At 33.2% G+C, this 18,043-nt stretch overlaps 1 protein-coding gene across 1 annotated transcript in view; it reads right to left on the bottom strand.

Moving 5' to 3' along the window:
- Positions 1-389: 389 nt before the first annotated feature.
- LOC143672737 (uncharacterized) overlaps positions 390-18,043 on the bottom strand; it is a 56,591-nt gene continuing 38,937 nt past the window's right edge. The window contains exons 4-5 of the mRNA XM_077147275.1: positions 2,201-2,275; positions 390-1,644 (exon numbers count right to left, since the gene is read on the bottom strand). Of these exons, the coding sequence (XP_077003390.1) occupies positions 1,630-1,644; positions 2,201-2,275 (90 nt within the window). The 3' untranslated portion in view covers positions 390-1,629. The remainder of the gene's footprint in view (positions 1,645-2,200; positions 2,276-18,043) is intronic.

The following is an 18,043-nucleotide window of genomic DNA, read 5'->3' as shown; positions in this document are numbered from 1 at the left end:
ATTTCTTAGATCTTTCTATCTGATATTTTCCTTCATCAAATGACATGGGGAAGGGTTTCTTTCAGAAATTATTAAAGGAAAGACAGATGGTGGAATGGGCATTCTCAAATACTGCTAGACAATATATAAATTATTATAACCATTATGGAAATATATCTCAAAGCTGTTGTATATCCTTTATTTAGCAGTTTCACCTTCAGGAATTCATGCTGAGGAAATAAAGATGTATATAGTGAACTACAGTGAGGTTATTCATTCCTTTGTGCAAATTAAAAGTGGCCAACAATTGGATATCAGTTAAATAATTATATGATGGACATTATTTATTTTCTGCAGCATATTTAATGATATAGGAAAATTCTAAAATATATCCCACACAACAAATAACTTGGATGTAAATTTGCTTTTATATATTAGAAAGAAGCACTAAATGTACACAAAAAATTGAGTAGTTAATACTGAAAGGTAGGATTGTGGTTACTTTTAATTTTCTTCTTTTACATTTTTTCTTCACTTTGGAACTTTTCTATTATAATATATATTACATTTATAATAATAAACATTAATTTAAATACTAAAATTAACATTTAAATATTATTATCACTTCATTACCAATCTATTAATTTTCTTACATACCATTTCCTGTTAATTGTACTTAGGTCAATAATCTGATTTGAAAGGGAAAACAAGTATCCCTTTGGTAAAACTGGCCTGATTCTGTCACCTACCAACTAGGGAATCAAAGCTCTTCAATAATGTTGAGTAAGGTGGCAGCTTGGGAAAATAAACAATTATTAAAATATTTAAAAATTTCCTTTCTTCATGAAAATACCAATTATAATGGCAACAAACATTTATTATAATCCATTTGTTGCAAGTAGCCTGCTGAAAAGAAGAAAATAAAGTTCCCCACAAAATAAAATAAAATTGATAAATTGAAGGATTTATTGCAGATACTTAAGGCTGTACCCACTAATGGGTTTAATTTTAAAAGGTCACAAAACTTCATCTTGACCACAGCTCAGAGGAGAAAATTGTGAAAAATATTTTCCCTAAAGATAACAAAAAGACAATATTTTTGTCATTTAAACAAAGATAAAACAGCTGTTTATTGTGAAAAAATAGAAGTAATCTTCATTGATCAGAAAGAAGTTTCTATACTGCAGTGTGCACATGTCTAAAGATCTGAAAGTGAATTCTAAGGCAAAGTCCTACAAATGAAGTATATATATATCTTTTATATCAAATATTTATTAATTTTAACTATACACTGTCTCATCACATATGGGATTTTGTATTTGCTGTCTGCTGAGGAGTAATTATCATGCAAGTAAAAGAATAAACTATTTTAGCAGCTTTGCTGAAAACCTATTTTAGTAGCTTTGCTGAAAACATCTGCTATACATATGTTTATATACCTAAAAAGAGATGGAGTGAATACTTAGAGTTTGAAAATATAATAGGAAAAATTATCTTACTACTTTTATGTGAAAGAAAATTTGAGATAAATGAATCAATATTTCTGGAGTTAATAAAAATATCTGTTATACATTTCAAGAATAAAATCATTTACCTGTTCTTTCAGGTAGCAAAGTCGATCCAGAAGAATCAATGCCTCTATACAAGGAGCTATACAACTTTCAACTAAAAGAAAGAGTAAGATGGGATAGCAGCCACTTAAAAAAATAGATTATTTCCTTAACACTCATATTTAAAAAAAATGTATCTAGAAAACTTTATATAGGTCTAAAATCTCCAGTAATCAGTGTACATTTTCAGAAAATGAATACTGTAGAGATCCAAATGTTTTTTTTTTAAAATAAGAATGTCCTCTAAATTACTTTGAAGTTTAATCTAACAAGTGATTACATCTATGTGACAGAAAGCTTTTAAATGGGCATTAGGAATGAAATTCATTAAAAGAAGTGCTTGTGAAATAACTGCATCGAGACCACTGTGTTCACAGAAGTCTGAAACTTCTTGCAGGGCACTTATAATACACTTTAAGAGAAATTTACTATGTGTGCTCTTTATTACATTAGTGACACCTAATATTGTTCTAAAATAAGAAATGATCCAAACAGGTTTTTATATTAAGGGAATAACAACATAGATTGATTGGCCCAATAATGCACTTTAATAGAGTCATATTCAAGTCTAGCAAAATATCCAATTTAATATGTTTAATTCTGAGATTCACCATATTAAAATCTTCCAGCTCATTCATTCTAGGCTTGTACTTCTCAGAGTAGTCCATTATAATTTTTTCTGGCATCTTCAGGACAAAAAAACCACAATAATAAATTCAATAGTTAAAAATAAGCATATTTTCTTAATATTCTTAAAGTAAAATAAACATTAAAACAATTTAAAATAATCTGAGGTGTCTGAAAAGTTCTAAGGATATTCATGAAGCAAGTCAAATAACTGAATTCTTTCACTTAAATCTTCTGCAATGATAAAGGTTTTTCAAAATATAAATAACATAGCTAGCAACATCCTATTAATCGTATTCCAATACATAGTGATAAAACATTTACTTTCACTTGTTACTATTCTTGGGGCAAATAGTAGGATAACTACTGAATAAGATTAAAATCTAAAACTATATATCCTACAGAATAATTTAAAGGGAATATAACACAATAATGACATATGATCATTTTTTAAGGTAATGTCCTTTACCACACATTTAACAAATTTACCAAAAAGCACTTTGTGCTTTTTTCCTAAAACATATGTTGTCCATTGCATGCTGGACCATTGTGGTTAGCAAGTGATTTCCTTATGTATTTCTGCTCCTGTAAGTTGAGCTTTATGCTTATTGAGTAAATTGTGCTTGTTTCTAAACTTATGTCAGTTAAATTATTGTAATGATATAAATAAATATTATATAATCAATGAAATATGAAAGCAAAAGGAAAAGTTGTTTTTATAAATTGAATGCCTTTGTCAAAGGCATGGTAAAAAAAAGTAGCCAGAAGAAATTGCTGTCAAATTACGTGTGGTCACATGGTAGCATTCTGTACATAGTTTTACTTTTTCTGTTTTTAAACTTAAAAAAAATTTAAAAATTCATAGTAATACATTTGGTGACAATTTTTATTATCGTGGAGCTACAATTTTTGTGGTTAATTTTTTTTGGAATATGTTCAATTCTTTCTTTTTTCCTCCCCTTTAGTACTGAATTATGCAGATTACCTTTTCCCTTTTTTAAAAAAATTGCTCAACTTTGAGTTGAATGAATGCCCCTGGACCAAATTTTTGCAGTTGAATGTATTAAGCAGGTTCCAGGTCTGCACTTCAAGCCTGCAAAAATTCTCCTCTCTCAAACTGTGTGTTCATGTGTGAATTACAGCCTTTAGGTTTTACTTCTCTCCTGATATCAGAGATCAGTAGCTGTAGCACAACTCACAACTCAATCTTTTCTCCATCCTGCCTCACCAGCATACTGCTTCCTACAAACATGGTTTTTCAATGTGAGTCTTTGTGTTCTTTAATATTTTCTGTTTCTTTGTGACAAACTGGGAAGCACAATCCTGGACATCAGTTGCATTTGTTCCAGACCAGGGATGGTTGATTTTGATTTTGCTCTTCAGGATATGTTACTTTAGAGAAATGTGTTCTGTCGATTTTGTCTGAGAGTTGTAACACTGGAAATTTTCTCTTGGCATCTTCTAGCATCCCACTTTAACCTTCATTATACTTCATAATACACATGGTTAGTATTTGAAATGTTCTCTGATTTTATCAAAGAGAGAGTCTGTGCTTCTGTTTCTCATTCTAATTGTTGCTTTTGTGTGACTTTGGAGAGGCAAAAGTTAGACCATCTTTTTTCTCCTAGTTAAAAAAATGGAAGTCTGTTGATAAACTTTAAGTGAACAAAAGTTGGAAACTGTGGACTGTGCATTGTGGGTATGCTAGATGCACTAATACCAAGTTAGGACTCCAAATAGTGAAATGGTGTGCAAACAGGTGTGCAAAAACAGTGGCCTGGCCCTGTTTGATGAATAGAAGTGTATGTCAAAAAAATTTGATGAATAGAAGTGTATGTATGTTTTTAAGTGAAAATTCAATGTTTAATGTATGATTCTATGCTTTAATCAACTTTTTAAATCAAATGCTCATTACTATTCTCATCAGATTAGATCACAGAGCTTAGATGAAAATTTTAAAAGCACAGTTTAATTTTTTTTTTGTATGCTGTGTGGCAGGATCACATTTCATTCTTTTTTTCACATGAGTATCCCATTATTGCCACACCATTTGTTGAATTTTTGTTTGGTTGGTTTTTTTTTGGGGGGGGAGTACATGGACTGGAAATCACACCTGGGTCTCCCACATGGCAGGCCAGAATTCTACCACTGAACAACCCTTGCACCCCCTATGCCATTTAATCTTAACATCAATTTGAAGATACTTATACTCATGATTTCATGTTATAGATAAAGTTATTACATATTAAAGCCAGTGAAAGCCTAGGCAGGCCAACTTACCTGAGAAAAAGGAAGATATCAGAACAGAGGCACTGCCTGGTCCAGATCATATTTAAGCAAGAAAATAAATAGAAACTTACAAGTTGAAAGTGCATACTGAATGGCATCTGGGAGTATCTTTTCAGGTGCTTTTTAGCCATTTGTATTTCCTCTTTGGAAAAATGTCTATTCAACTCTTTTGGATTGTTGAAGTTTTTATAATTGAGTTGTAGGATTTCTTTATATATTCTGGATACTAAACCTTTATCAAATATATGGTTTCCAAATATTTTCTCCCATTGAGTAGGCTGCCTTTTCACTTTCTTGACAGTCCTGTGAAGCACAAAAGTATTTCATTTTGAGGAAGTCCCATTTATCTATATATTTTTTGATTGTTTGTGTTTTGGGTGTAAAGTCTAAGAAACCATCACCTATCACAAGATCTTCAAGATCTTCCCTAGATTTTCTACCAATGGATTTCCTACCTGACTCTTATATTTAGGTTTTTGATCCATTTTGAGTAAATTTTTGTATATGGTGTGAGATAGGAGTTTGCTTTCATTCTTTTGAGTATGAATATCCAGTTCTCCCAGGGGCATTTGTTGAAGAGATTATTCTGTCCCATTTGAGTGAGTTTGGCAGCCTTTTTAAAAGTAAATTGACCAGAGATGTGAGGGTTTCTGAACTCTTAATTTGACCCCATTGGTCAATATATCTATCTTTATGCCACTGTAGCTTTGTAATATGCATTAAAATCAGGAAGTGTGAGTCCTCCCACTTCATTCTTCTTTTTTGAGATATTTTGGGCAATGCAGGGCCCTGTACCCTTCCATGTAAATTTGATAATTGACTTTTCCATTTCTGCAAAGTAGGCCACTGAAATTTTGATTGGGATTGGATTGAATCTGTAAATCAATTTGGATAGAACTGACATCTTAAGAATATTTATTTTTCCAACCCATGAAATGGAGTGCCCTTCCATTTATGGAGGTCTTCTTTGATTTCTATTCCTAAATATCTGATTCTTTTAGTTGCTATTGAATATGCAATTTTTTTCTTGTTTCCTCCTCAGCTTTCTCATTACTAACATATAGAAACACTACTGATTTTTGCATATTGATCTTGCTGTACTCATTTATTAGCTCTAATTACTTTGTGGTAGGTTTTCCAGGACTTTTTATATGTAAGATCATGTCAGCTGCAAATACTGAAACTTATTCCTTTCTGATTTTGATATCTTTACTCTCTTTTTGTTGCCTAACTGCTCTAGTTAGAAATTCTAGCACAATGCTGAATAACAGTGGTGACAGAGGACATCCTTGTCTTGTTCTAGATTTTAAATGGAAGGCTTTTGGTCTTTCCCCATTGAGTACAATGTTAGCTGTGGGTTTATCAAACATGTCCTTTATCAAGGTGAGGAAATTTTCCTCTATAACTATCTTTCAAAGATTTTTTTAGTCAAGGAAGGATGTACCCAGTGCCTACATGTGCAAAAAAAAAAGGACATTATATTTTGTCAAATGCCTTTTCAGTGTCACTCAAGATGATGATGTAGTTTTTCCCCTTCAATTTGTTAATGTGGCATATTACATTGGTTTTCTTATGTTGAACCACCCTTGTGTACCTGTAATAAAACCCACTAGATCGTGGTGTATTATTTCTTTTAATGTGCTATTGGATTCAATCTGCAAGTATTTTGTTGAGGATTTTTGCATCTGCATTCATTAAAATATTGGTGTATAATTTCTTTTCTTGTGGTATCTCTATCTGTTTTTGGTGTTAGAATGATATTGGCATCAGTGAATGAGTTAGCTAATGTGTTTCCTTCACTTCAATTTTTTTGAAGTTTGAGCAGTACTGGTATTAATTCCTCTTGGAATGACTGGTAGAATTCACCTGTGAAACCATCTTGCTCTGGGCTTTCTTTGTTGTTAGTTTTTTGATGATTGATTCAATCTCTTACTTGTAATTGGTCAGGTGAGGTAATCTGTTTCTTGTAGACTTAGTGAAGGTTTTTTGTGTTTCTAGGAATTTGTCCATTTCATCTAAGTTGTCCAATTTATCAGCATAAAGTTGTTTATAATATGCTTTTATGATCTTAATTTTTGTGGGGTGAATAGTAATACACCCCCATTTCTGATTTTATTTATATTTCTCTCTTTTTTTTCTTGGCCAGTCTAGCTAAGTGTTTGTCAACTTTTTGTTTTGTTGATTCTCTATTTTTTTTGTTCTTAATTTCATTTATTTCTGTTCTAATCTTTTTTATTTATTTCTTTCCACTTGCTTTGGGATTAGTTTGATGTTCTTTTTTTTTCATTCCACCAGGGGTGTTGTTACATCTTTGATTTTAGTTCTTCTTTCTTTTTAATGTTAGTGTTAAGTGCTATAAATTTCCTTCAGCACTGCCTTTTGCTGCATCTTATAATTTCTGAAATATATTCTCATTTACATATGTCATGAGATATTTACTGATTTCTTTTGCAGTTTCTTCTTTGACCCACTGATTGTTTAAGTAAGTGTGTTGTTTAACCTTCAGGTATTTGTGAATATTCCAGTTCTCTGCTTGTTATTCATTACCATCTTCATTCCATTATATTCAGAGAAAGTGGTTTGTATAATTTCAAACTTTTTAAAGTTATTGAGACTTATTTTATGGCCCAACCACCCATCTATCCATCTTCTGAACATTTTAGATCAGACTGCATACACCACACTCCTCAACACAATACATCCCTGTACATTTCTTACAAAGAAAGAATATTCATTTATGTTATCATGTTAAGTACAATTATCAAATTCAATAAATTTAACACTGATGTAAAATAGTCTATTTTCCATTTTTTCTTATGTACCAATAATGCCCTTCTGAGCTTTTTCTCCTCCATTCTTAGGTCCCATCAAGTATCATGTATTGCATTTAACTGATATTATCTCTTTAGTTTCTCTTTTTAAATCATGGAAACATATACAACATAACTATTCCCATCCAACCCTCTCACAGGCTTACAATTCAATGGGATTAATCACATTCAGTATGTTGCAGTCCTTCCCCACCATACATTACTAGAACTCTTCCTTCACCCCAAACAGAAACCCTATACTCATTTTGCATTAACTTCCTATTGCACTTAAATTTAACATCCTAAATCTATAACATTCTCATTTGCTTTGTTACTAACTTAACTTCAATAGTATACACACACTATGTTCTTATATCCCTCCAACCTCTAATCATTATGTAGCTCTTATAACAAATTACATGTTTATATATTATGAGTACCTCAAATCTTATAAGTAGTAAAACAGTTACAAACCAAAAATACAATAGTACTAGAATTTATATTTACTCATGCATTTTCTTTACTGGAGATCTTTATTTCTTCATGTGGCTTCAATTTATTGTCTATTGTTATTCCTTTCAAACTGCAGAACTCCCTTTAAACCATTTATTGCAGGGTCAGTCTAATGGTGATGAGTCCTTCAGCTTTTGTTTATCTGGATACATCTTAATTTCTCCCTCATTCTTAAAAGACAGTTTTGCTGGTTATAGAATTCTTGGTTGGGAATTTTTTGCTTTTAGCGCTTTAAGCAACTACTTTCTTTGTTTCTGATGTAAATCAGAATTTAATCTTATTGAGGATCCTTTGAATGTGACAAATTGCTTCCCTCTTGTGGCTTTCAGAAGTCTATCTTTGGCATTCATTAGTTTGATTATAACAGGGTACAGTGTGGGTCTATCTTGGTTTATCCTGTTTGGGGTTCACTGAGCATCATGGATATGCATTTTCAGGTCTTTCGTTAAATTTGGTAAGTTTTCAGCCATTATTTCTTGAATATTCTCTCTGCTTCTTTCTCTCTTTCTTCTCCTTCTGTGATTCCCACAATTCACATATTGGTCTTCCCAATGGTGTCCCACAGGTTTCTTAGACTCTGTTCACTTTCTTTCATTCTTCTTTGTTTTTGCCCCTCAGACATGGTTTCAATTGCCCTATTTTTCAGTTCACTGATTCTTTTTTCTGCCAGCTCCAATCTGCTATTAAACTCCTCTAAGAAATTTTAAATTTCTGTTACTGTGATCTTCAGTCACATCTGTCCCTTCTCATAATTTCCATCTCTTTATTGATGTTCTCCTTGTGTTCTTCTATCATTTTCTTTATTTTCTTTAGTTCCTTGTCCATGTTTTCCTTTAGCTCTTTGTGCATATTTAGAACCATTTATTTTAAAGTCTTTGTCTGGAATGTCCCAAGTCTGATCCTCCTCATTGATAGTTTCTAATGTTTATTCTTCTCTGCCTACACCATTGTTTTCTGCCTCTTTGTATGTTCTGTAATCTTTTAACCTGGACATTTTGATATTTTAATATATTACTTCTGGAATTTAGACTCTGAAGCATCTATTCTTTAAGCCTGAATTCCTTAAGCTAATGTTATGACAGAGCTTTCCTTGAATGCCAGAACCTAAAAAAGAAACAAAGAAGATGGAGCAAAAGAAAACAACTTTCCTATTGCAGTAGTTGGGGTTGTTCTCCACAAAAGCAGATATTAAGATTTATTAAAGGAATTGGCTTCCTCAACTGTGAGGATGCGGAAGTCTGAAATCCATAGGACAGGCCAAGTTGAGAACTCCAATGAAGGTCTGTTTTTTTATTATATTGATATTTCTTTTTAGTCTCCAGTGTATTAGAGCAGCTTGAAGGAAAAGCCTGAAATTATGAAAATATAACCCATACTATACTTTGACATTCATTCTATAGCTACTTGTTAAAATGTACTTTGAAATTTATCACTTTTTTGCATATATGTTATATTTCACATTGAAGAATGTTTTAAAAAGTGGATTAACACATGCAAAAAACACACGAAAACCCTAGTGCAGGTAAAAACTGAATAAGGCCTGGTGTCTATTTCATTCTATAGGGCCAAAATCCATTTCCTGGTTCCAATGGTACATAGCAGTGATCTGAGATGAAAACACAGGGGAAGCTGGGGAATGGTGCCTCATACCACTTAATACTGTTTTTGCAACTTCTGGTGAATCTATTATTATTTCAAAATAAAATGTGAGAAAAATTTTAAAAAGTAATTCACAGTCAAGAGAAGCTTAAGGAGATAAGGTGACTAAATGTAACAATTGGATCCTGAAACAGAAAGAGGACATTGGGTTAAAAACTAAAGAAACCTGTGTAAAGCATAAGCTTTATTATATTATTTTATATTTAGTATATATTATATTATTTTTAGTTAATAATAATGCATCATATTGGTTCATTAATTGTAACAAAGGTGCCATACTTATATAAGATATAGTAGTAAGGGAAACTGGGTATGGGGTACTCTCTGCTCTCTTTTTCTGTAAACTATTCTAAAATAAAAGGTTTATTGAAAGATGAAAAAGGGAAAGAACATTAATTAATAATGATAAATGAATGATAATGATAAGAATGACCACCCAAAAAAGAGTAATTCACATTTATGGGTAGAAATCTCAAATTGTACAGAATCGCATTAAACTAGTAAAAATAAATTCTGCTCTCCAACTCTATTCACTTTTTGCCCCTCTCCCTAGGGGAAATTTCCTGGCATTGTCCTATACAAACTGTTCTGCAACTTGATTTTCAAATTTTTCATTTAATGTGTCTTGCATCCGTGTATGTCAGTGCATGCAAATTTCCTTCACCCTTTTCAGTAGCTGTATAAAATCATGTATAATCAATATATTGCTTATTTAATCAGTTTCCCTTAATGACAGGCATTTTCATTGATCTAGTTTTGTCACAAACAATGCTGCATGCTTGGATTTATTGCTGTATTCCCATAAACTAAATTCCTAGATGTCGATAGCTATTCCAATGAAGGTTTTTGATAAATTCTGCAGGAGAAGCTGGCTGACTAAAGTAGAGATGAAAAGTCTTCCTTCTGACTGCTGAGATTATCAAGACTTCAATTAATAGCATCAGACTTCTCATTGTTAGATGCAATCTCCTCTATATCTCCTTAGTTGATAATAGATGCAATTAGCCATAGATACAATCAACTTATAGATGACTTAAACTCATGAATTTTCCTCACAGTAACAATCAGGTCAGTGCTTGTTTGACCAGAATACTGGACACCTAGCCAATGTGACACATGAACTTAATTATCACACCAGTCTTTGCAGATCGATGTGTGTGAGTGATCTCCCACAGAGGTTTGCCATACAAAGAGTTTAGAGAATAGCTCCAGACCAAAGTGAAAGTGTTTCCTTGGTCTTTTACATGTATGTGTCTTGTTTGGGCATGCATCTTGTCTTGGACATGCATTTCTGGGCCTAGGAATTTGTGTGTTTCACTAGGAAATAGTTTCCTCTTTGTCCAGGACACTATACTGTGTCTTACAACTCAAAACCCTTCCCTCTAGGCAGCCACTTGACTGTTTTTCCACAGCCTTCTGTAGGAGAACTTTCTGTACCACCTACTAAATGCAGGGTAAATTCTTGGACAGTGAGTCAGCCACTACCATACAGACTGAGCTTGACATCCTTCCTCCTGGTACTACTCTGTTCCATCTGGAAATGAGGGCTACTCTGTTCCATCTGGAATTGGAACCAGGTGTAAGCTGTCTGTGGCCTGAGCCAGATGGGCTGGTGAGGGTAACATAAGATCCTATGACTTTTAGGTAGTGATTTTGTTGACTCAGCACTTGTCCTGTTACTGCAGTTCTTTTGCTGATTTCTGGAGCTTTGAAAAATATGTTTCTGCCAGTTCTTAATGGTTGCTCAAAGCTTCTGTAGCAGTACAGGGCCCTGAAGCTTCTCTACCACCTTGATGGGACAGACCAGCAGTTTTCTTTTTAAACTCTTCAGGCGATTATGACAAGCAGCCAAGTTTAAGGATACATTCATTGCTCACTCTTAACTGTTAAGTTTAAATATTTGGTGGGAATAAAACTTTCCTCAATGCAACACACTGAAAAAGAACACAATATCCTAGAATTCTAGTTTTGCTCTTCCTTCAACCAAAAAAAAAAACCTGATGAGAAAGAAAACAACTAAAATCAATTTTATTATAACTATTTTCTTATTCCAAAAAGTTTTATTATTTTCTGCTTTTCCCTAAAGTAACATCATCACCTCAGCCACCTTCCTTGTATATAAATCACCATTTGCTTTGTCTTCATGTTACTTCTCAATATCTGAAATTACCTTCTTCATTTAATTATTTGTATATGTGTACTCCCTTCTAGAATATAAGCTCTTTTTATTTTCCTTTTCTTATGAGAGGAAACACTTCAATCCATTCTTTGTCTAGAAAGAAACAGATATTAAAATCCTATGGATGTGTGTGTGTGTGTGTGTGTGTGTGTGTGTGTGCCTATGTGAATTTAGTATATGCATGGGGGAAAAAGACAAAAAAGCAGAAAATTAATATCAATTGACAAAGGAAAATAATATGCTGTGGATCATGAGGAAATCCTGAATTCTTAAAGAGGATTTTGGAGATTTTCTAAAATTTGGTGAGATGACAAGATGGGGATTGTGGTTAAAACCTGAGGACACCTGATCTTTTTAAAAAAAAGCTTTTTAGGTCCAGGCAAAACTCATTACTTAGCTTTTTTTGTATTACACATTTTAAAGTTTTATTTTAATGTTTTACAAAAAAGTAATCGAACTATATGAGACTTTTATTGTTAAAAGTTCATTCTAAGAAATCCACCTATTAGAAACAGTATACTTGGTGATACATGGTAGTTAATATGTTCTGCTTTCAGTGGTATGGAATCAGGTTTAATTACATTGTAGAATAAACAGACCTATATTTTATGCAGGGTTGAAACAATATCACCCTTATGGGGTTAGAGCTGTACAAGATGAAAGATCAAGAAGACCATTTTGAATTAAAAAAATCTTAAAAATATAAGAAACTACAGAATACTGTAATCACCACTCCCTCTTTCAGCTTCCCATGTTTCTTGGTATATCATGTAAAACAGCATTTTTTTCAAAAAATATGGGGTTTTATAATGGGAGTGTTAGATGATTGCAAATATAACCACTAAGATGCCAAACTCTCAAAGTCAGTGGTTCTCAACCAGTGGGGGCAATTATTGCCTTCCTCCCCATGATATTTGGCAATGGAGACGTTTTGAAAATTGTTATGACTGGGGGCTATTACTGACATCTAGTGGACAGAAGCCAATGATGGTGTTAAACATATTACAATGCAAAAAAAAATTATTCAAATGTCAACACTGCCAAATTTGAGAAACACTGCTGTAAGTTAATTTACTGCTATGAGGTTACTTTAGGGAAAAGCAGAAAGTAATAAAACTTTTTTGAATAAGAAAATAGTTGTAATAAAATTTAATTTTAGTTGTTTTCTTCCTCATCAGATTTTTTTTTTGGTTGAAGAAAGAATAAAACTAGAATTCTAGAGTATTGTGTTCTTTTTCAGTGTGTAGCATTGAGGAAAGTCTTTCACAACTGACTATAGGATATATTCCCTTAGATTAATCTTTCAAGTTGTGGATGACCCACTAACATACCTAATACATGCAGCTGTAATCTCCTTTAGAATGATGATTTGTCTGGGAAGTTTCTTTGTTTAGTTCCACATTTAAAAGTGATTTCTTGGGACTAAGACCATTTTCAGAACATGTTAGGATATTTTCTAGGAAGTTCACTTGTGTATAGTTTTTTGAATATGAACAGATGTGCTTTAAATAGCAGAAACAAATCAATGCATTCATCACAAGTCCAATTATATATAAAAGTTTGGTGCAAAATGATTATGAATTTACTCAAAGATCTTCTAAGTATTTATTATATTTAATATATTTTTTTATTAATTAAAAAAAATTAACAAAACATTTAGAAATCATTCCATTCTATATGTACAATCAGTAATTCTTAATATCACATGGTTGCATATTCATCATTGCTTAGTACATTTGCATCGATTTAGAAAAAGAAATAAAAAGATGACAGAATAAGAATTAAAACGATAATAGAGAGAAAAAAAAACCTATACCTCACATGCAGCTTCATTCAATGTTTTAACATAATTGCATTACAATTAGGTAGTATTGTGCTGTCCATTTCTGAGTGTTTATATCCAGTCCTGTTGCACAGTTTGTATCCCTTCAGCTCCAATTACCCCTTCTCTTTTTTTTTTTAATTAACGGAAAAAAAGAAATTAAGCCAACATTTAGAAATCATACCATTCATCATATGCAATCAGTAATTCTTAACATCATCACATAGATGCATGATCATCGTTTCTTAGTACATTTGCATCGGTTTAGAAGAACTAGCAACACAACAGAAAAAGATACAGAATGTTAATATAGAGAAAAAAATAAAAGTAATAATAGTAAAAACAAAACAAAACAAAACAAAAACCTATAGCTCAGATGCAGCTTCATTCAGTGTTTTAACATGATTACTTTACAATTAGGTATTATTGTGCTGTCTATTTTTGAGTTTTTGTATCTAGTCCTGTTGCACAGTCTGTATCCCTTCAGCTCCAATTGCCCATTATCTTACCCTGTTTCTACCTCCTGCTGGACTCTATTATCAAGGACATATTCCACATTTATTCTTTTTTTTTTTTTTTTTTTTTTTTTTTTTTTAAAGGAAAGACAGAGAGAAGGAAGGAAGGATAGAAGGAAGGAAGGAAGGAAGAAAGGGAAACATCTTTTAAACATTTTCTTGTTTTATTGTATTTTGTTTCTTTGTTTTTGTTACATGGGCTGGGGCCGGGAATCGAACCGAGGTCCTCCGGCATAGCAGGCAAGCACTTTGCCCGCTGAGCCACCGCGGCCCGCCCTCCACATTTATTCTTGAATGTCCATTCACATCAGTGGGACCATACAGTATTTGTCCTTTAGTTTTTGGCTAGACTCACCCAGCATAATGTTCTCTAGGTCCATCCATGTTATTACATGCTTCATAAGTTTATCCTGTCTTAAAGCTGCATAGTATTCCATCATATGTATATACCACAGTTTGTTTAGCCACTCATCTGTTGATGGACATTTTGGCTGTTTCCATCTCTTTGCAATTGTAAATAATGCTGCTATAAACATTGGTGTGCAAATGTCCATTTGAGTTTTTGCCCTTAAGTCCTTTGAGTAGATTCCCAGCAATGGTACTGCTGGGTCATATGGCAATTCTATATTCAGCTTTTTTGAGGAACCGCCAAACTGCCTTCCACAGTGGTTGCACCATTTGACATTCCCACCAACAGTGGATAAGTGTGCCTCTTTCTCCACATCCTCTCCAGCACTTGTCATTTTCTGTTTTGTTGATAATGGCCATTCTGGTGGGTGTGAGATGATATCTCATTGTGGTTTTGATTTGCATTTCTCTAATGGCCAGGGACATTGAGCATCTCTTCATGTGCCTTTTGGCCATTTGTATTTCCTCTTCTGATAGGTGTCTGTTCAAGTCTTTTTCCCATTTTGTAATTGGGTTGGCTGTCTTTTTGTTGTTGAGTTGAACAATCTCTTTATGAATTCTGGATACTAGACCTTTATCTGATATGTCATTTCCAAATATTGTCTCCCATTGTGTAGGCTGTCTTTCTACTTTCTTGATGAAGTTCTTTGATGCACAAAAGTGTTTAATTTTGAGGAGCTCCCATTTATTTATTTCCTTCTTCAGTGCTCTTGCTTTAGGTTTAAGGTCCATAAAACCGCCTCCAGTTGTAAGATCCATAAGATATCTCCCAACATTTTCCTCTAACTGTTTTATGGTCTTAGACCTAATGTTTAGATCTTTGATCCATTTTGAGTTAACTTTTGTATAGGGTGTGAGAGATGGGTCTTCTTTCATTCTTTTGCATATGGATATCCAGTTCTCTAGGCACCATTTATTGAAGAGACTGCTCTGTCCCAGGTGAGTTGGCTTGACTGCCTTATCAAAGATCAAATGTCCATAGATGAGAGGGTCTATATCTGAGCACTCTATTCGATTCCATTGGTCGATATATCTATCTTTATGCCAATACCATGCTGTTTTGACCACTGTGGCTTCATAATATGCCTTAAAGTCAGGCAGCGCGAGACCTCCAGCTTAGTTTTTTTTCCTCAAGATGTTTTTAGCAATTCGGGGCACCCTGCCCTTCCAGATAAATTTGCTTATTGGTTTTTCTATTTCTGAAAAATAAGTTGTTGGGATTTTGATTGGTATTGCATTGAATCTGTAAATCAATTTAGGTAGGATTGACATCTTAACTATATTTAGTCTTCCAATCCATGAACACGGTATGCCCTTCCATCTATTTAGGTCTTCTGTGATTTCTTTTAACAGTTTTTTGTAGTTTTCTTTATATAGGTTTTTTGTCTCTTTAGTTAAATTTATTCCTAGGTATTTTATTCTTTTAGTTGCAATCGTAAATGGGATTCGTTTCTTGATTTCCCCCTCCGCTTGAATGTTGATCTTGTAACCTGCTACTTTGCTGTACTCATTTATTAGCTGTAGCAGTTTTGTTGTGGATTTTTCTGGGTTTTCGACGTATAGTATCATATCGTCTGCAAACAGTGATAGTTTTACTTCTTCCTTTCCAATTTTGATGCCTTGTATTTCTTTTTCTTGTCTAATTGCTCTGGCTAGAACCTCCAACACAATGTTGAATAATAGTGGTGATAGTGGACATCCTTGTCTTGTTCCTGATCTTAGGGGGAAAGTTTTCAATTTTTCCCCATTGAGGATGATATTAGCTGTGGGTTTTTCATATATTCCCTCTATCATTTTAAGGAAGTTCCCTTGTATTCCTATCTTTTGAAGTGTTTTCAACAGGAAAGGATGTTGAATCTTGTCAAGTGCCTTCTCTGCATCAATTGAGATTTTCATGTGATTTTTCTGCTTTGATTTGTTGATATGGTGTATTACATTAATTGATTTTCTTATGTAGAACCATCCTTGCATACCTGGGATGAATCCTACTTGGTCATGATGTATAATTCTTTTAATGTGTTGTTGGATACGATTTGCTAGAATTTTATTGAGGCTTTTTGCATCTATATTCATTAGAGAGATTGGTCTGTAGTTTTCTTTTTTTGTAATATCTTTGCCTGGTTTTGGTATGAGGGTGATGTTGGCTTCATAGAATGAAATTAGGTAGTTTTCCCTCCACTTCGATTTTTTTGAAGAGTTTGAGGAGAGTTGGTACTAATTCTTTCTGGAATGTTTGGTAGAATTCACATGTGAAGCCATCTGGTCCTGGACTTTTCTTTTTAGGAAGCTTTTGAATGACTAATTGAATTTCTTTACTTGTGATTGGTTTGTTGAGGTTATCTATTTCTTCTTGAGTCAAAGTTGGTTGTTCATGTCTTTCCAGGAACCCGTCCATTTCATCTAAATTGTTGTATTTATTAGCGTAAAGTTGTTCATAGTATCCTGTTATTACCTCCTTTATTTCTGTGAGGTCAGTAGTTATGTCTCCTCTTCCATTTCTGATATTATTTATTTGCATCTCTCTCTTCTTCTTTTTGTCAATCTTGATAAGGGCCCATCAATCTTATTGATTTTCTCATAGAACTAACTTCTGGTCTTATTGATTTTCTCTATTGTTTTCATGTTTTCAATTTCATTTTTTTCTGCTCTGATCTTTGTTATTTCTTTCCTTTTGCTTGCTTTGGGATTAGTTTGCTGTTCTTTCTCCAGTTCTTCCAAGTGAACAGTTAATTTCTGCATTTTTGCCTTTTCTTCTTTTCTGATATAGGCATTTAGGGCAATAAATTTCCCTCTTAGCACTGCCTTTGCTGCATCCCATAAGTTTTGATATGTTGTGTTTTCATTTTCATTCGCCTCGAGGTATTTACTAATTTCTCTTGCAATTTCTTCTTTGACCCACTCGTTGTTTAAGAATGTGTTGTTGAGCCTCCACGTATTTGTGAATTTTCTGGCACTCCGCCTATTATTGATTTCCAACTTCATTCCTTTATGATCCGAGAAAGTGTTGTGTATGATTTCAATCTCTTTAAGTTTGTTATCACTTGCTTTGTGACCCAGCATATGGTCTATCTTTGTGAACGATCCATGAGCACTTGAGAAAGAGGTGTATCCTGCTGTTGTGGAATGTAATGTCCTATAAATGTCTGTTAAGTCTAGCTCATTTATAGTAATATTCAGATTCTCTATTTCTTTGTTGATCCTCTGTCTAGATGTTCTGTCCATTGATGAGAGTGGGGAATTGAAGTCTCCAACTATTATGGTGTTTGTGTCTATTTCCCTTTTCAGTGTTTGCAGTGTATTCCTCATGCATTTTGGGGCATTCTGGTTCGGTGCGTAAATATTTATGATTGTTATGTCTTCTTGTTTAATTGTTCCTTTTATTAGTATATAGTGTCCTTCTTTGTCTCTTTTAACTGTTTTACATTTGAAGTCTAACTTTTTGGATATTAGTATAGCCACTCCTGCTATTTTCTGGTTGTTATTTGCATGAAATATCTTTTCCCAACCTTTCACTTTCAACCTATGTTTATCTTTGGGTGTAAGATGTGTTTCCTGTAGACAGCATATACAAGGATGCTGTTTTTTAATCCATTCTGCCAATCTACGTCTTTTGATTGGGGAATCCAGTCCAT

This window comes from Tamandua tetradactyla (genome assembly GCF_023851605.1).
Source record: "Tamandua tetradactyla isolate mTamTet1 chromosome 9 unlocalized genomic scaffold, mTamTet1.pri SUPER_9_unloc_2, whole genome shotgun sequence".
NCBI lineage: Eukaryota > Metazoa > Chordata > Mammalia > Pilosa > Myrmecophagidae > Tamandua > Tamandua tetradactyla.
Note: the sequence above shows the minus strand (reverse complement) of the source record. Positions and strands in the feature narration are given on the sequence as shown.